Genomic DNA, 20961 nt, shown 5'->3' on the forward strand with positions numbered 1-20961 from the left:
AAGAATTAGAAGAAAGCAAGTAATAACAAGAAAAATAATAGTGAAAAATATTTAAATAATTGAAAGCATGCATTCACTATTACACTGGCTGCTGGTTTGTGGATTGCTGTGTGCTACTAATAGATACAAGTGTGTCATGATGGATTTAGGAAGACCAGACTTGATGTAAAATCATCCATTGATTTTTGTTACATTGTAGAGGATGCTTCATCATTTCAGCTGATTCTTTGAATGCTCACAAGTAAAAATTATAATCAACATGAAGCTTTTCAGTTTGTCATTCTACTTGATATTTTGTTGCTATTGTATATGCTGTGAACTCTGATTTGTGCTTTCTTTCATCCTCAATGTCCTTGAAGCTTTCTGATCTGTGTATCTCATCAGATCAGTCCTAGTCTACACTATATAAGACAGACTGCAGAACGCTTCAAGGACATTGAAAATGAAAGAAAGCACAAATAAGGGCTGGCAGCACATACAATGGAAACAAAATACCAAGTAGAATGGTAACAAACTGAAATGCTCCACATTGATTACAGTTTTTATTTATCAGCATTCAAAGAATCAGCTGAAATTACGAAGCATCCTCTACAGTCTAACAGAAAACAAGGGATGATTTTACATCAAGTCTAGTCTTCATTAATCCATCATGACTTACTTGTATCTACCAGCGGTATACTGCAGCCATGAACCAGCAGCCAGCATAATAGCAAATGCATGCTTTCCATTATTTAAACATTTACAAATATTTTTCACTAGAGATGTTAACTGCTATTACTTGTTTTCTAGTTTTTAGTTCATTCATGTTATTTCCTGATGAAACGAAACAAAGTATTTCACAAAACTAGTTGAAATAAAAACATTTTGTGTATGACGTCTTTATTTGTGGTTTTATACCAAAAAAAAGTCCTAAAAATACTCCACATTATTATTATTATTTTTTTTTTTTTTATATATAACAGGCTCACTCACAAAAAGTTGGAAATATAAGCACACATTATCACTTGGTAGACCTAGGGTTATGTATGCCAGGAATCCTACTTCTCTTAGACCAACAATCTTTTTTTTCTTTTTTTTTTTGACCTCCAATAAGAAGGATGGTGGTTTCACACCAAATAATATAATTCCTCTACTACCTAGACTTCTGCAAAATCCATGCTATGGTGGGATTCAAACTTCTAGCATGCTGTTTGCAAAGCAGTGACACTATTTAGTTCATTCAGGCTAACAATGATGGATCAAAAAACAGAAATTACAGTAACTTTCCAGGTTTTTGCATTACTTCACTTATTCCTTTAATGTAATGCAGTTCTTCTCTAGTTAAACAAAGGACTTTCATCAAAGTTTAGTATATTATTTGTTTAGACTGAAGAAAGAAATCTGATTTTGTATAATGATCGTTGTTACTATTATGAATTTTATCATAAATGAAAGAGAATGATAAGTGTTACTGGAGGGGGAGGGGTTATTAACCTGAAGTTGTTCTGTCTGATACTTACATTAGGAGGATAGCATAGACTGAAACTAGAATTTGCATAACATAATAGTAAGTAGTGTGTGACATGACTGAGGAGTAAAGCATTGACACACAGCAATGCATTTTATCCTATGTCAGTTCAATATATTCTGGTCAAGACTAACTGGGAAAAACAGAAGGTAAAACATAGCATTATTAATAAAGTTTAGGACTATAATTATTAGCGTTTGAACCTCTTCCTTAGAAGCTAAATTTAGCTCCCTACATATTTGAAGAAGATAGGGAATTTCCATTTAACTCCTGTTTTATAAACCATTTGGAAATACGTCTTTGCAAAATTGTAATCTTTTTAATTAAAGTCAGGTGAAGATAAAAATACATCTTGCAAATTCTGAATTAATGTGTTTTCTCAGTAATTTTAGTTAACCATATCCAGATCAATTTGTTCACCACAAAGAATTATATGCCACAGTTTATGCATAGTATAGTGATAGCTGACAGCATAGGTTCTATTGGTATGTGAGAAACATTTTAAAAATTATAATTTGTGGGATTTATTTTTTCATGACTTTGCTCTTCTAAAAGTTTCTATAAATTCTATGAATCTAGAGAAGCATTTTATTTTTGTTTAGAAAAAGTCGAATTGTTGATATGATATACATGTTTCATAGAAATATATATACCTTCTATACACACGTGCGTGCACACACACACACACTGATTGGAAAGAAGTCAATGGACACCCCCTATAGGCAAGGTGCATAGTGCCATGTGACAAATCATGTGTTTGTAGCCAGTATAAATTGGAGGAATATGATGCTCCCAAATCAGTGCAGTGCAACTATGTCCAGATAAAATCGCTGCAAGAAAGGAACTGACAGAGTTTGAAAGAAGTGTTGTGATGGGCCTGCCATGTTGCAGGCCTATCTGTTTGGCAAATTGGGTCATCCCAGGTCAACAATCAGTGATACCATACTGAAATGGAAGTGCAGGGAGTCAACTGCAAGTGCTACCCACAGTGAATGACCTGCCACACTCACCAAACATGACCGTAGGGTGCTATGAAGGATAATATGTAAAAATTGCCATTCGTCGGCTGAAACATTGAATGTGGAATTCCAGGCATCTGCACAAAAACATTCAGAACTGAGGCTCACAACATGTGCTTCCATCATGTGATTGCAATATGCAAGCCCCACATTACCTGAACCAACATGGAGCATCATCTTCAGTGGTGCAAAGAGCATGTACAGTGGGACATGGAAGTTTGGAAAGCTGTGTATTACAGAGCAACGAATCATGCTACGCCCTCTACCAAGCAGATGAACGGGTGTGGCAGATGCCCAGTGAACATCTCTTACCAGAGCGTGTAATCTCAACTATGAAATTCAGAGGTGATGGTATGCTCCTGTTTTTCCTGGTTTGGCCTTGGACCTCTGTTTGTGATGCCACAAACATTGAACTCTGAGAAGGAGCTGAAAATTCTGTCCGATGCCATGCTTCCTACTTTGTGTTCCTACTCTGAACCATCGTCTCTTTCAGCAAGACAGTGCACTGCATCATAAGGCTGCTGCTGTAACTGCATGGTTTGTGGACATGAACATCACCCCACTTGACTGGCCTCTACAGGCAGGTCTGTTCCGTACCAGGGTGCAAAGGGTGCAATGAACCCAGGCAGCACAATTTAGGGACAATAACATGTTATCATACTTTGGGATCTTTTAATTTTTAATGGAAGGGGGGGCACAAAAATTTTGCACCCAGGTAGCGCAAACCCGTGGAACAGCTCTGTTCACAAGGTCCTGATCTCAACACTATTGAACATCTTTGGGTTGAACTGGAGCATCAGGTGAGGTCAAGAGTTTAGGACCTTATTGCATGCCTACAGGAAGAATGGTCCATCCAATTGATCACTATGGTATGCTTGTGGAAAGTATGCCCTCTAGGATTGCTGCAGTCATCAGCAAAAGGAGGTCCTACATCTTATTAAGGTGGGTGCTATGGCTGTTTGTTCTTCACACTATGGTGTCTGTTGATTTCTTTTCAAGTGGTGTGTATGTACACACACACAAAATAATATGGAGAATGCTCTCATTATTTGAATTGATGTAGTTTGGATGTTGATAATTAACACTGCCCTTACAGTATTGACTGCATTGGTTTTATGGCACATGAAGTAAAATATGTATTTTTTTTTTCTTCTTCAATATCCTTTCTTAAACAGGAGAAATGGAATATGTTGCCTTTGGTCTAAGTGGAAGTGAAGAGAGAGCTGAAATGATTGGTGCGGATGTTGTGGTAGCCTATTATGATGATGAAAATAATACAGCAGAAGTTGTTGATTACTATCTTACCAGCAAAGCACAGGTGAGTCATAAAAACCTAAAATTTTAACTGTTCAAGCAGTGAAAGTAAAATTTATTTTTAGGAGGATAAATAATTCATAGTGATATAGTAATCTACATAATATAGAGGAATCCATATTACCAGTTTTCTAATCATTTTATTTAGTTCCATGCCTGGAATGATCAGCACTACTACTACTTTTCCTTTGTTATCATGTGCAATGGCCAGCCTGGCTGGCCGAGTGGTTAGTGTATCCGCTCCCCAGCCAAAAGGCTGTGGGTTCGAATCCCGCCATGGGCGTGGATATTTGTGATAGTCTGTGGAAATACTAGTGGTGGTGGTCAGCGATAGACACCATTGGTGTAGTTGCGACCAGTTGGTGGATTGTGAGTGGTGGAGACAGAGTTATAGAGTGGATGCCCTCACTCGATGAGCCTTTGGTCTCCTTGGAGATGACAAATAATAATAATAATAATAATTTTAAAGAAAGTTTTACCACTGAGTTGCAAACTATATTATAATTGACAAGAAATTATATTCTTGTTTTGATCTCTTAACAGAAGTGTATGCAAACAAAGTTTGTGATACAACTGGATTACAAAGTACACGAGGTTAGTCTGAAAAGTTCTCGCCCTCAATTGTTGATGGCAACACTATCGGCAAGATTTTTTTTTCTAAGTTGGTACATCTGTCATAAGCATCCATGTGAAATTGCAAGTCATTCTATCAAGTAGCTGTTTTATACAGCTGTCTGAAGCAAAAGTGATGACTGTGTTCCTTGAAATGGATAAAATCGAGTATCATGCAGTTATAAAATTCTTTGTAAAAGAAGGTTTAATGCCAAAAGAAATTCATTCAAAGTTCATAAAAGTTTATGGCCACAATTCTCCTTTGTTTTCAACAATTAAGAAATGGGCTGCCAAGTTTAAACGTGGCCATACCAGCCTTGAAGATGATTCATGTGAAGGACGTCCAAAAAAATGTAACAACACCAGAAATCATTGATCAAGTGCACAATATGGTATTGGATGACCGGGGAGTCAAAGTGAGTGAAATTGTTGAGACTATAGGCATTTTAAAAGAACATGTAAGATATATTTTGCATGAAGAATTGCATATGAAAAAGCTTTGTGCAAGATGGGTGCCGCACTTGCTCACAGCAGATTAAAAATGCACTCGCATGAAAATCTCTGAAATCTCTTCGAATCATCCATATTACTATGGATGAGACTTGGATTCACCATTACACACACTAGAATTCAAACAGCAATCAAAACAGTGGACAAAAGCCAGTTGTTCAGCACCAAAGAAGACAAAGTCAGGAAAGATCATGGCATCGGTGTTTTGGGATGCTAAAAGCATTTTGTTTATTAATTATTTTGAAAAGGGTAAAATAATAACCAGGGAATATTATTCTGATCTTTTAACCAGACTAGAGGAAATTATGAGAAAAGACCAGGTTTGCAGAAGAAAAAAAATCATCTTTCATCAGGACAATACACCTGCCCACAAAGGCGTTTTGGCAATATGAAAACTAAAGGATCTGTGCTATGAATTGTTGGAACATCCACCCTATTCCCCATGTTTGGCTCCCTCTGACTTCTATCTCTTCCCAACATTAAAACCCTTCCTAGCTGGTCAGCGTTTTTCTTCGAATCAAGAGGTGATTGCAGCTGTAGAGGGGTATTTTGCGGATCTTACTGAGAACCACTACAGGGATGGGATAATTAGGCTGGAATAAATGTATTAGTCTTAAGGGAGATTATGTTGAAAAATAAAAATAATTTTGAAATTATAAATCCATTTTTTTTTTCATTGTTAGGCCGAGAACTTTTCAGACCACCCTCGTATTTAGCAAGAAATATTATATTCTTGTTTTAATCGCCCAAGTATAAGCAATCAAAGTGTGTGAAGTATCTCAAACCTTTATGTTATGAGTATGTTAAGTATGTTATGAGTCACAAGTAAGTCATGAAGTGTCTTCATGACACACCTAATTGTATATAGAGACTGTTGACTTTGCATTATTGCCTTCGAATTCCATAATGCAAAAACATTATGGGAAGGACCACTACTCAGACTGGTTTCAACTCTTATTAAAGTGACATCAGTGGAAGCCAGATCCAGGAAGATACTAGAGTTAAATCAATGTAGAAGTCATATTTTTTAGACACAGAGTAAAATGGTGCCATCACCACATTATTCAGTATTCCAGATCAGGGTTAAAGTTGTAGAAAGCCTCACCACTTCATTACAAAGTATATTCGAAAAAAAATTATATTCTTGTTTTAATGCATTTGCCCAAGCATACATTATCAAAGTGTGTGAAGTATCTCAAACCTCTATATACAAGTAGATCAGTTATGAATACCCTCATGTGCAAACTTTGTTTCCTTACACTTGGGTAAAGAATTAAAACAAGCATATAATTTCTTGTCAAAGTATAATATGTTTTTAATTTTATTGAAAAAACATCACCTCTATATTCAAAATATAAAAAAAAATGTTACTTAGATCAGCTTGCAGCAGATTAGCTTCATATGAATTTTGACAGGCTATTAAATACTAAGTTTGATAATGAGTTGATTTTTAGTAAAATCATCATTATTGTCACATTTAGTAAACTTTTATTTTTCAAGTAGAAAGGAATATCCACAAAATTTCTAAATCTGATAGACTGAAGGCAGAGATTCGGCCTTCTGGTCAATAGCAAAAAAATTTAATATCAACCTTCCAATGTCTACAACCTTTTGTTTTCTTAGGGGCGGTTTTGTGATGATTTCAGTTAGTGAAGCTGCTGCTGCTACTATGTAAAGCAATTTACTTAGTAGTATATTTTTATGATATTAAGCCTGTAGACTTAATCTCATATGCAGGATTTTGATATGGTTTCAAAGTTGTATGAACTTTAAATTCTCATTTGAAATATACATGTCTGATGCAACCCCATCCATCATACTTGGGGAAGTTTCATGGAGGGAGGAATTGGAAGGCTAGGATATCATTAGTGCTTGGGAAATTTTGGAGGAATATTTGTTAGCAGCAATAGTAAGCTGTATTCCAAAAGTGAAGAAGAGGACACAATTTGGTGTAAGGTGGATGACAAACAATATTAAACAGGACCTGCATTTAAAAAAGAGGCTATAGAAGAGATATAAGGAGACAGGTTTAGAGCAGATGCATGAAGAATATAAGACACAGGCCAGGAGAGTGACTAGTATGGTAAGGAAAGCAAAACTGGAATATGAGAAGAGATTGGTCCTAAGATCAAAAGAAAATCCTAGGGAATTTTTTAGCTATGTGGCCAGTAGTAGGAGAAATGATTGTGGATGAATGACATTGTGGAATTGGGAATAGAGTGACTGATACAGAGGACATAGTGGAATTATTCGGTTAACACTTTATTGGTGTATTTCATCCTGGAGAAGTAAATTTTAATACTAGAGGGATAGGGCAGGTTCGAGGTATAGAGGTGCAGAAGGAGAATGTGTTCCAAATACTGAGTACTCTGGATGTCAGTAAAGCTGTAGGACTGGATGGTATTTCACCACAAGTTTTGAGAGAATGTGCTAAGGAACTGACAGCTCCTTTGACCTGCCTTTTCAATGAAAGTCTGGTTACAGGAAAGGTGCCCAGGGAATGGAAGGAAGGTAAGATAGTGCCATTGCATAAGGACAGTAGCAGACAGGAAGTGTCTAATTATGAGCCAGTTTGTGTGTCATCAGAAGTTGTTAAGATCTTGGAGAAATTATTTGGGACCATATACAACATTGGCCAGATGAGGGTAATGTTATCTGTGAGAGTCAACAAGGATTTGTGAGGGGATGCTCTTGGTTAAGTAATATATCAGCTTTTTATAATAAAGTTACAAGAGCAGTGGATGAGGGAAAGGCATATATTGCCATTTGCTTGGATTTAGCGAAGGCATTGACAGGGTGCCACATGATAAGCTGATATTTAAGTTGCAGCACATGGTTTGGATGTCAGGTTGGTGAACTGGATTCAGGATTGGGCGTCCGATAGGTATCAGAGAGTTGTGTATGGTGGGGCAATTTCAATGAGGCAGAGGGTTACAAGTGGGGTCCCACAGGGCTCAGTACTGGGACCTGTATTGTTTAACCTTTATATCAATGACATTGTCAGTGGATTGCAGGGGGATGTTCAGTTGCTTGTGGATGATGCGAAGCTGGGAAGGGCTATTAGTAATAGTGCAGATGTGGTAGCCATTCAAGAGGATTTGAATAAGCTAGATAGATGGGCAAATGAATGGGGGTATCGGTTTAATGCAACAAAATGTAAGGTTTGAGACACATCAATGGATCACTTCATATTCCATTAGAGGAGTTGTACTGGAGGAAGTAGGAGAGACAAGAGATCTGGGGTTGATGATTGATAGAAACCTGAAATTCAAGGGACACATTGCAAAGGTGGTGAAGGTAACACAAAGGATTGCAGCAATAATGAGAAGGATGCTGACCAGTAGAGATAAAAGAGTTATCATTCCGTTGTATAAGACTCTGATCAGACCACATTTAGACTATTGTTCTCAGATTTGGTCCCCACGATTTGAAGGGGATAAATTAACTGTGGAAAGGGTACAGAGGTAGATAACAAAGACAGTTTCAGGACAGTACAATGTTAGTTATGAGGATCAGTGTTGGACTGCCGAATTTTGTTGATAGAAGGAGATGTGATATCATTGAGACTTTTTAAACTGTTGAGAGGTGTTACTGGGTCAACAGTGGGGAGTTCTTTCGTTTGGTTGAACAGTGGGAAGGAGTGATGACAAGGGGCCATCCGTGGAAGTTACGAAAGGAAACTGTGAGCTAGAGGGTGAGGAGTGGTTTCTTTGCATGTAGGATGGTTGAACTGTGGAATGCATTGCCTGATAATGTGGTGAGAATGAGAACGGTCAATGAGTTTAAGGAGTGGTATGATAGACTTTGTTTCCTGGGAGGGACCTCCCACGTTGAAGCTTGATAGACTTGTATTTCCTAGAAAGGACCTCCCACGATGAGTCTTTTGACTCATCGTGGGAGGTCCTTTTTATTATAGAATTATTATTTATAGAATTATTATTCTTATTTAGGCCTCCACGATGTATTTCTGGGAAATACATCGTGGAGGCCTAAATAATAATAATAATTCTACACAAAAACTTATTCTGTTATAAGACCATCGGTTTAATACACATATGTACAAGAACGCTGACTAGTTTCGCTAGCATACTGTATTATATACTGTAATAAACAAAAACTTATTCTGATTATTAGACCATCAGTTTAATACACATTTACAAGAACGCAGACTAGTATGCTAGTGAAACGAGTCAGTGTTCTTGTACATATGTGTAATAAACTGATGGTCTTATAATCAGAAAAGTTTTTGTGTTTATTACAGTATATAAAGATCAAATATGAATAGTCTAAATAATAATTCTACCTGGCAGAAACAAAGATTAACTTTATTATTATTATTACCCAAGATCCCATGGAGTCAAAGACTCATCTAGGAGTTCCTTTTATCACACACACAGCTCATCATACCGTGCTTTAAGCATACTCAAATTCTCTGCAGACACCACACTCTCAGGTGAGGCATTCCATTCATTCACAACTCTGCATGAAAAAACCCTGCTTCTCACTCCCCTACTCTCACCCTTTTTATAGTTTTGAGGGATGACCTCTGGTTCTCCCCTGATCTCCCATTATTTTCTGTAGAACCTCTCCAGCATTGATCCTATAACAACCCCTTAATAACTTGTAGGTCTCTATCATATCTCCCCCTCTTACTCCTGTCCACGAGACTCTGTAAGTTGCATATTCTCAATCTTTCTTCATACTTGACATTCCAGAGGTTAGAAAGTACCATAGTCAGTCACCTCTGGACCATTCCAACATCTCTTCATTCTTCTGAAACCCAGATGACCAAATCTGGGCACAATCGTCCATGTGTGGCCTAATCAAAGCCTTATAAAATGGAACAAGAATCTCCCTACATCTACAAGTCAGTGTCCTCTGCATCATTCCCAGAAGCCTTAGTGTTGTCTTCACAATTTTGGCTATGTCTCCCCTAAATCTCAGATCGTTATCTACTTTCACTCCCTGGATCTCTTATTTCCTCCACCTTCGACAATATATCCTCACCAAGCATAAATTCTGCATTCCGATTTTTGTTTTCCAGATTTTAAAATCCTACATTTTGCAACATTGAATTCACATCCCCATTCCCTCGATTTATTCAAGTCTTCTTACAAGGCCACAACATCTCTACTCTTCGTGGTTCGTCCCAACCTTTCATCATCTGCAAACAAACATTATCTCCATCCAAATCTTCACCAATATCATTACTATACAAGTTAAACAGTAATGGCCCTAAAACAGATCCCTGAGGCACTCCACTAGTGACTTTCCTTTTCCTGGATATTGCACCCCCATACACAACTTGTTGATACCTATCAGATAGCCAGTCTCCAATCCAATGCACTAATCTAATATCCAACCCCATCTGCTCTAGTTTGACTGTCAACTTATCATGAGGTACTCTATCAAAAGCTTTTGCGAAATCCAAGTATATTACTGTGTATCCTTCTCCTCTGTCCAAGGAAGCAGTCACTTTATTGTAATAAGTAAGTAGATTACTAAAACATGACCTCCCTTTAGCAAATCCATGCTGTCCAAGGATAATACCATTGTTATCAACCCAACTCTGGATCCTAGTTCTCACAAGCTTCTCCAACAACGTAACCACAACACCTGACACACTGATAGGCCTATAGCTTGATGCTTGAATTCGATCACCTCCTTTATGAAGTGGCACAATCTTGCCCTCCTTCCAATCCTTAGGAACTTGACCCACTGCAAAACTTGTATTAAAAAATATGACCATTCTTTCAAAATACATAGTGATATATTATCAATTCCCACAGCCTTATTTACATCTAGTTTACTCAACTCCCCATACACCTCTTGCTCACTTACAGTCAGTCTCTCTCTTCCCCATCATCAACTGCTCTCAATCTCTCCATGAAGTCACATTCACAAGATTGAAAGACCTTTATGAACTGCCCATTAATATTTCCACCACACCTTCTGCAACAGCTATCTTTATACCATTTTCTCCAGTCAATGTTATCCTTCCATAATCATTCTTTCTTTTGCTGGCTACATATCGAAAGAACTCTTTAGGATTCTTTTTGGCTTCATTAGCTAACTGCTGTTCATACCTCTCTTTAGCTACCCTCACCAACCATGTCACCCGCCTTGTCAGGTCTTTGTAGTTCTCATGGAATTGGTTATTTCCATGAGAACTACATTTCCATAATGTCCTTTTTCTCTGTATTACATGCTTAATCTCTATATTAAGCATGTGATACAGAGATTAAATAAGGTAGGTATATTTCACACACTTACCTTATTTAACCTCCTCACCCTTGGAATACATTTAGACATTCCATCTACTAGATAGTTTCTGAAAATCCCCCAAGCTGCATGCATTGATCTCTTTTCCAGCTAACTCCTCATTCCATGCTACACCTGCATGCTGTCTCCTGAGCTCTTCATAATCACCCCCCCCCCCTTGTAGTTCCACATATACCCTTTTCTCATAGAGATCCTCACGCTGCTGGCAACCACCAAGGTATTCACCCCATGATCACTCTCACCAATTGGTGGGTGATTTGATACCTCATTTATAATTACATCCTCTGATGAGACGACCAAATCCAAGATTCTCAGTCCTCTGGTGCCCTCTGTTACATACTGTCTGAGGTAGTTATCCTCAGACAGTAAAAAATGGCTTCAGACTTGGGGCCATTTCAAGAAATCATTTTCTTTACTTCCAGTTGCTATCTCATCATTCCAGTCTATACTATCATAATTAAAATCGCCCATAATGATCACTCTTTTCTTATTTGCTTGACTAATTTGATTATACATTTCATATTAAAACATATTTTCTTGACCACGAAAACTATGGAAATGACTTCTATTGGGATTTATTGATCAAGTGTATTTTGGAAACAAAATGAATTATCTCCAAGATGAATTTACCACTGTTCGCTACCACTGTAGCGAACAGTGGTAAAGGCAATAATAATGATAGAAATATATAGAGAAGAAGATTGAACGATAACAATTGGTGCAAATGACAGGACTTGATTGAGTAAGGTTTTAGGTAAGAAGGATAGATTAAATAAACAACTATATTAAATCTTATAGAATCATCAATATAACAACAGACAACAATACAACAACCAAGGATTAATTTTGCCCGAGATCTGAAAGACCCTTATTAGATCTCTAAACATACAAGAACTAAATTATAGTGCCAATTATAGAACATTCCTAAATAATAACAAGTGAGATCATGCACACACTTTGTATTGTACGCGTTCTGTTTTGTCAAATATAATTGGAATCGGTTGATTTATAGTTTGTACAGTTTTTAGCTTTAAGTGCCTTATATCAGTTATGTACCCTGAAGATGCCAAAAGCCTTAGTTGGTGAAACTAATTGGTATAACATATTTGTTTCCAAAATATACTTGATCAATAAATCCCAATAGAAGTCATTTCCATATACATTTCATAGTCACTACCATCCACATTTCCTTGTCTATAACAACATCCAACCAAGTATTTCATTCCATTCACCTCTATCTCACACCATACTGCCTCAAAACTACTGGCACTATTTCCCTCTTGCATCTCTACTTTGGACATAACTCTTTCTCTATCATCAATAGCACTCCCCCTTCCTTTTTACCCCTTCTATCCTCATGAAACACATCATATCCTTCTATCTCTATTCCTATCAGGATGTCATCCTCATCTAACCATGTCTCACTTATTCCAACAATTTTTGGGTGAATAGACAATTAGTGCAACTATTTCATCTGTCTTGTTTCTTACACTTCTAGCATTTGTATATAAACACAACAGCTCATTCCTGGATCTACAGCTAGTTCCACTGACACCACTCATTCGATATGATCTCTCCATGCTCGACTGGGGCCATTTCCCTTTCCTCTTATTCATTTTAGACCCCCTCTTCAATTCCAACTGTTTCCTCTTGATTCCCAGTCATTCCATTCCTTTCCACACATGCTCTCATATCATCTTGGAGTATCTACCTTTCTCATGCTGTGTACCCCTGTCCACCCTGAGCCTCTCCATTTCCCTGTTCATCTTGCACACCCATTCTCTCATTTTCCATACTCATGCCCCTTATTTCCTCATCCATAACACCTCTTCAATCTCTCCTATCGTACTCCACATCACTTCCCACTTGATCTGATTCATTCTCTGTACTCACTTCTCTACCTTCCAGCAATGGTCTCTCCAAGCAACTCACACCATAACCATTGAAATGCAGTCCATCACTCCCATACAGTTCACCTTGTCCTTCAAACTCATTCCACACATTAACAAATTGTACTCCCCTCTCCTCAGCACATTTCAGCCAACATATCATTCATAATCCTTGCTCTCCACCTCATCTCACCACAGTCATGCCTAGGCAACACGCTTACTACCCTTCCTGTCATACTATTCTCTTTTATCTGTCTAAGCAGCCTCCTGTAGTTTCTGTAGTTTTTTTAGGATTGCCTTATGTGAAATATATCTGATATCACTTAATTCTGCAAATATTATTAGTGTGAATTTGTCTCCATGACTTCTCAGATTTCAGAGCAGGGTGTGTGAATTGTATTTCTAACACTGAAATACAACCACAACAGAAAAATTACATCAACGCAAATTATTATTTATGTTAATGTAACGTTATAGTGCTTAAAAGCAGAACCACTGTTCTTTTTGAACATTCTGATTTTATATAGTAGAATACTATAGAGCAAAAGAGTTGGTGTTAGTAGGAATGAATGATTTGAAAGAGAACAAGAAGAATGTGAAAATGTATATCAAGAGGTTGTTAAGGAGAGTAAAAGATAACAGAGTGATAGGAAAGGTGGTCAGTGTGTCACCCAGGCATGAGATAAGGCTGTAAGCAAAAGTCAGGACTGATAAGCTAGAAGAGTATGCAAGAGGAAAGTAATGCATTTTGTGAATGTGGGATGATTGTGAGGGATGGATGGAACTGTATATTAGAGTTGGACTGCATTTAAATGTTTTGTTATGAGTCAGCTAGAAAAACTGTTGCTGAAAAAGAGAGTAATGAAAGCCATCAGTGTCTGAAATCAGTGGAATAAAATTGTTGCATTAATCGAGGACATTTGCCCAAATGTGGGAATAAGTGAGAAATAGCTGGATTAAGATGACATCCCAACAAGAATAGAGGATATGTTTTTTCATGAAGATGGACAAGGGCTGAAAGGGAAGAATGTTGTTGGTAGCAGAGGAGTTATACCAAACCAAGGTGGAAATGCAAGGAGAAAATAGTGGCAGTAGGTTTGAGGTAGAGGTGGACAGGATTGAAATATTTACTTTTGTTCCTATAGGCCTGTTAATGTGGAGGGATATGTATAGATAATTTAGCCTAAAAAATAAGAAAATAATAATCATTATGGATGATTTTAATTATGATTACATAGATTGGAATGAAGATACATCATCAGGGGCAAATAGAATGAATTTCATGAGTTTTTGAGAGTCAATTACCTTAGACCAGTATTTCCCAACTTTTTTTTGGATCATGCCCCACCTCAACGCCTCAAAGATTTTGATGTCCCCACCCCCTCGCCAACAATGGTGAGTGCTTTGAGTATATCAGTGATGAATGCAACATCATTTTCTAATTGCCCCCCAAAAATATTCCAATTTGCAATTGCCATTGAGAAACACTGCCTTAGACAGTATGTAATAGAGGGCACACAAGGATCTTAGATCTGATCATTTTATCAGACGATATTCTAAATGGTGTCAAATCTTCCTCCATTTGGGGAAAGTGACCATGAAGTGATCACTTGAATGGTAGCCAGACATATGAGGACTTCTGCAAGAAAGGGATTTATATGGAACTCTAAAGCTGGTGATTATGATAAACTTGGGAGATGGCTTGCAGCTATATCATGGACTGAGAAATTCAATGAAAAGGAGATTAATGCTGTTTGGGTCCTTCACAGTAACTATCTGGCAGAGGCAATGCCAACTGGAATTTGAATACATTTAGCATTTCAAAGGTCAAGAGGTTAGATAAGATTAATATGATTGAGAGACTGAAGAAGTGGATATGAATGGGGAAGTGAGTGGTATGAGTATAGAAAATGAGAGAATGGGTGTGCAAGAGGAGCAGGGAAACGGGGAGACTCAGGGTGGACAGGGGTACACAGCGTGAGAAAAGTGGATGCTCCAAGAGGAGGTGAGAGCATGTATAGGCAGGAAAGAAATGGGATGACTAGAGATCAAGAGGAAACAGATGGAATTGAAAAGGGTTCTAAAATGAAGAAGCAGAAAGGGAAATGGCCCCAGTCCAGCATGGAGAGATCACATAGAGTGAGTGGTATCAGTGGAACTAGCTGTAGATCCAGAAATGAGCTGTTGTGTTTGTTGTGTGCTAGAAATATAAGAAACAAGGCGGATGAAATGGTTGCACTAATTGCGTCTGTTCGCCCAAAGATTGTCAGAATAAGTGAGATATGGTTAGATGAGGACGACATCCTGACAGGAATAGAGATGGAAGGGTATGATATGTTTTGTGAGGATAGACGGGGTAAAAAGGGAGGGGGAGTGCTATTGATGATAGAGAAAGAGTTATGTCCATACAAGGTAGAGATGCAAGAGGGGAAATAGGGCCAGTGGTTTTGAGGCAGTATGGTGTGAGATAGAGGTGAATAGAATCAAATACTTAGTGGGATGTTGTTATAGACCTGGTAATGTGGATGGTGGTGATAGTGAAATGTATAGTCAAATTAGCAAAGCATATAAGAAAAGGGTGATCGTTATGGGTGATTTTAATTATGGCAATATAGACTGGAATGAAGAGATAGTAACTGGAAGTAAAGAAAATGAGTTTCTTGAGTTTTTGAGGGATAACTACCTCAGACAGTATGTAACAGAGGGCACACGAGGATCAAGGGTCTTGGATTTGGTAATCTCATCAGAGGATAATTATAAATGAGGTATCAAATCATCCACCAATCGGTGAAAGTGACCATGAGGTGATTACCTGGGTGGTTGCCAGCAGTGCACCTGTGAGAAAAGGGTATATGTGGAACTACAAGGGGGTGGGGGGGATTATGAAGAGCTCAGGAGACAGCTTGCGAGTGTAGCATGGAATGAGGAGCTAGCTGGAAACGAGATCAATGCAGCTTGGGGGATGTTCAAAAACTATCTAGTAGATGCAATGTCTAAATGTATTCCAAGGGTGAGAAGGTTAAATAAGGTAGGTGTGAGATGGATGAATAAAGAGATCAAGCATGCGATACAGAGAAAAAGGGCATTGTGGAGGCAGCATAAGAGAAGTTGAAGTAACCAATTTCATGAGGTCTACAAAGACCAGGCTAGGAGGGTGACTTGGTTGGTGAGCGTAGCTAAAGAGAGATATGAACAGCAGTTAACTAATGAAGCCAAAAAGAATCCTAGGGAGGTCTTTCGATATGTAGCCAGCAAAAGAAAGAATGATTATGGAAGGATGACATTGATTGGAGAAAATGGTATAAAGACAGCTGTTACAGAATGTGTGGTGGAGATACTTAATGAGCAGTTCATAAAGATCTTTCAATCTTGTGAATGTGACTTCATGGAGAGATTGAGAGCAGTTGATGATGGGGAGGAGAGACTGACTGTAAGTGAGTAAGAGGTGTTTGGGGAGTTGAGTAAACTAGATGTAAATAAGGCTGTGGAACTTGATAATATATCACTGTGTATTCTGAAGAATGTGCCAGAGAGTTGACACCTGCCTTGACATATTTTTTTAATACGAGTCTTGCACTTGGTCAAGTTCCTAAAGAGTGGAAGAAGGGCAAGATTGTGCCACTTCATAAAGGAGGTGATCGAACTCAAGCATCAAACTATAGGCCTATCTCTGTGTCAGGTGTCGTGGTTAAGTTGTTGGAGAAGCTTGTGTGAACTAGAATCCAGAGTTGGGTTGACAACAATGGTATAATATTTGATGGACAGCATGGATTTGCTAAAGGGAGGTCATGTTGTAGTAATCTACTTACTTATTACAATAAAGTGACTGCTTCCTTGGACAGAGGAGAAGGATACACAGTAATAAACTTGGATTTCACAAAAGCTTTTGATAGAGTACCTCATGATAAGTTGACAGTCAAACTAGAGCAGATGGGGTTGGATATTAGATTAGTTCATTGGATTGGAGACTGGCTATCTGATAGGTATCAACAAGTTGTGTATGGGGGGTGCAATATCCAGGAAAAGGAAAGACACTAGTGGAGTGCCTCAGGGGTCTGTTTTAGGGCCATTATTACTATTTAACTTGTATATTAATGATATTGGCGAAGATTTGGATGGAGATATTCAGTTGTTTGCAGATGATGCAAAGTTGGGGCGAACCATAAAGAGTAGTGTTGTGGCCTTACAAGAAGACTTGAATAAATTGAGTGATTGGGCACGAAAATGGGGATGTGAGTTCAATGTTGCAAAATGTAAGGTTTTAAAGTTTGGAAAACCAAGATGGGATGCAGAATTTATGCTTGGTGAGAATATATTGTTGGAGGTAGAGGAAATAAGAGATCTGAGGGTGATAGTGGATAAGGATCTAAAATTTATGGGACACATCGCCAAAATTGTGAAGACAACACAAAGACTTCTGGGAATGATGCGGAGGACACTGACGTGTACAAGTAGGGAGATTCTTGTTCCATTGAATAAGGCTTTGATTAGGCCACACATGGACTATTGTGCCCAGATTTGGTCACCGGGTTTTCAGAAGGATGAAGAGATATTGGAAAGGGTCCAAAGGCGACTGACTAAGGTAGTTTCTGACCTCTGGAATGTTGAGTATAAGGAAAGATTGAGAAGATGTCATTTGCAGCGTCTGGTGGAGAGAAGGAAGAGGGGGAGATATGATAGAGACCTACAAGTTGGTAAGGGGTTGTTATAAGATCAATGGTGGAGAAGTTCTACAGAGAATAGTGGGAGATCAGGGGAGAACCAGAGGTCATCCCTGGAAACTGTATAAAGAGGGTGTGAGTAGGGGAGTGAGAGGCAGGTTTTTTTCGTGCAGAGTTGTGAATGTCTTGCCTGAGAGTGTGGTGTCTGCAAGGAGTTTGAGTGTGTTTAAGACATGGTATGATGAGATGTTTGTGTGATAAAAGGACCTCCCAGATGAGTCTTTGACACTATGAGGTCTTGGGTAATAATAATAATAATAAGACAGGTGCGAAATGGATGAATGAAGAGGTGATGTATGCACTCTGGAAGAAGGGGGCATTATGGGGGCTGCACAAGATAAGTGGTAATAATCAATTACACGAGGAGTACAAAATGCAGGTGTGAAAGGTGGCTTGCTTGGTAAGGTTAGAAAAAAGTGCAGTATGAGCAGCAGTTAGCTAATGAGGGGGTTAAAAAAAAAAAAAAGCCCAGGGAGTTCTTTGATACATGCCAAAGAGAATGAATGATTATGGAAAGATGATATTATTGGTAAAAATGGTAGTATGATAACCACTGTGGAGGATATAATTGAGACATTAAAGAAGCAATTCATAAAGTTATTTGATTCTCATGAATATGACATATGCAGAACTTAATTCATTAGGAGGGGTAGGGGCAGGCACTGATGGTGAGCATGTGGTATATTAAGAGTTGAGTAAACTTGATGTGAATAAAGCTGTAAGGCTTAATGATATATCAGGGAATGTTCCAGGGGAGATAACAATAGCATTCCTTTTTAATATGAATCTTAGATGAGGAATTGTTCTACTTTACACACTAACCACTCAGCCTGGTTGGCCGAGCAGCCAAAAAAGGCTGGGGGTTTGGGCATGGATGGTTGCGATTGTCCATTAAAATACCGGTGGTGGTGGTTGGCAGTAGATGCTGTTGGTGTAGATCAGCGTTTCCCAAATTTTTCCTACGGCGGAACTTCACAAATTATGAAATTTTTAATGGAACACCTGTTTAGAGTCATAGCATTTAAAACCGTTCCAGGCTCATTAATATTAATTTTGATAATTTTTCACGTAACACTTATTCACTTTCCATGGAACATAATTTGGGAAACCCTGGTGTAGACGATGCCATTTGCTATAGTTGGTGGACTGAGTGATGAAGACAGAGAATAGTAGAGTAGGTGCCCTACCTTGATGAGTCTTTGGACTTCTTGGAGGCATCACATAATAATAATAAAGGAGATGAGAAGACCAAGGCTTTGAATTATAGGATAATTTGTGTGCTTGTTGTAGTTAGTGTTAAAGAGGTTAGTTGGGACCAAGAACAATAGCAGCATTATCTTTGATGGACAGCATGGGTTTGCTAAAGGAGGATTGTGTTTTAGCAATCTACTTAAATATAATAACAAAGTGAACAAATGCATTGAACGGCTCTTCTTGTACTCCCCTTTTTTTTAATTACAGTATGATTTTGTTCTCAGATCATGTGAAAGTATGATTATGATTCATGATAGAGTCATCTGAAAATTTTGTGATTGCCTAATTTAAAAATTTACTTAAATTGATATTTTACATATTTAATTTACTTATACACATTAAAAAAAATTTCCCTTTCCTATAATGGCTTTCAACTTTTTTTCATTTAGTTGTTATTATTACATAGTGTTCTCAAGGTTCTGGTGCTTGTCCTGATACGAAACTTGGAGGATTTCAAAACGCAGAATTAATTTTTTCTCAGAAGGTGAATGAAATACTAAAAGTTACATACAAGAAACCCTTGATGTCAAGTAGGTATTTAGAGATTACCATTATGAAGGAATTTCAGGCTTAAAACCTTTTTGTTTATTTAATGCTATAATTTTAGAAAGCTTATTGTAAGATCTGTTAGTATTTTTAAGGACGCACTTCATCTAAATGAGGAAATGAAGATTTTAAGAATAAAATGTTAAAGACAAATAATGAATTGTCCTAGTTGGTCAGAGAGTGGATAACACTTTCATTTCCCAATGCATGGATATTTGCGAATGTCTTTTGGTGGAAGACAGTTTTCATTTCCAGTATTAGACTTCTATCCTGCTTATTATTCTTGAAAGAGTTCCATGTTGTTTGGCCTCTAGAATATTGACGTCTGGTTTGTTTAACCTAGTGGTTCTTAACCTGGGCGGTAGTGCCCTTGGGGGGGGGGGGACAGTAAGTGTTATAATACTATTATTATCATCCCCAAGACCTCATGGAGTCAAAGACTCATCTGGGAGGTCCTTTTATCACACATACATCTCATCATACCATGTCTTAAACACACTCAAACTCCCTGCAGACACCACACTCTCAGGCAAGGCATTCCAATCATTCACAACTCTGCACGAAAAAACCTGTCTCTCACACCCTCTTTATACAATTTCCAGGGATGACCTCTGGTTCTCTCCCGATCTCCCACTATTTTCTGTAGAACTTTTCCAGCATTGATTCTATAACAACCCCTTACTAACTTATAGGTCTCTACTACTAATATAATAAAAGCAAAAAATTGCATACTTAATCTAGTATCGCTATTTATATTGTATGTTTGGCAACACTGTTTAGAATGTTGTATATCTGGCGATTCAAATTTATTTGCTACTTAGTTTTTAGAATTTTTACCTTGAAAGTTAAGTGATTGGGCTACTTTTTTGGACTGAATTTTCTACAGTGAAAATAATTAATTTGGACTATTTTTAGCAGAATCCACTACACTTATAAACTTTATCTGCTACTTTTCCAAACATCTCTCTGACAACCCTTATTTGCAGTTTACATCTAGCCCATGGTATTATGTGCATTGTGCTTCATTGATATTGTGTAGCACTATAGCCCATTAAAATTAGTGAAAAGAAAGTGTCATCAATATTCATGTGAATATTTAAAATATGGAGTAATTCTGTCTATAAATAATGAGCAGTTACCAATGTGCTTACTATGTGAAAAAACTTTTTCAAACAACGAAAGAATAAACCGTTCAAGAATGATTGAGCATTTAAAAACAGTAAAACTGGATGTGTAGTCTTTTGCGAATTAAAGACTAAATTTAAAAATTGTTGCAAAACAAAGTAACCAACAAGAGAAGGGACTTG

The 20961-nt window shown here is 37.8% G+C and overlaps 1 protein-coding gene across 1 annotated transcript in view; it reads left to right on the forward strand.

Annotated features, from left to right (window-relative positions):
- LOC150107281 (protein Skeletor, isoforms B/C) overlaps positions 1–20961 on the forward strand; it is a 365485-nt gene that overhangs the window by 260469 nt on the left and 84055 nt on the right. Inside the window, exons 15-16 of the mRNA XM_090391768.1 lie at positions 3702–3844; positions 19515–19638. Coding sequence (XP_090247894.1) covers positions 3702–3844; positions 19515–19638 — 267 coding nt within the window. The remainder of the gene's footprint in view (positions 1–3701; positions 3845–19514; positions 19639–20961) is intronic.

This window comes from Typopeltis vanoorti, chromosome 4 (genome assembly GCF_054136105.1).
Source record: "Typopeltis vanoorti isolate ZY-2024b chromosome 4, IOZ_Tvanoo_1.0, whole genome shotgun sequence".
NCBI classification, from domain to species: Eukaryota; Metazoa; Arthropoda; class Arachnida; order Uropygi; family Thelyphonidae; genus Typopeltis; species Typopeltis vanoorti.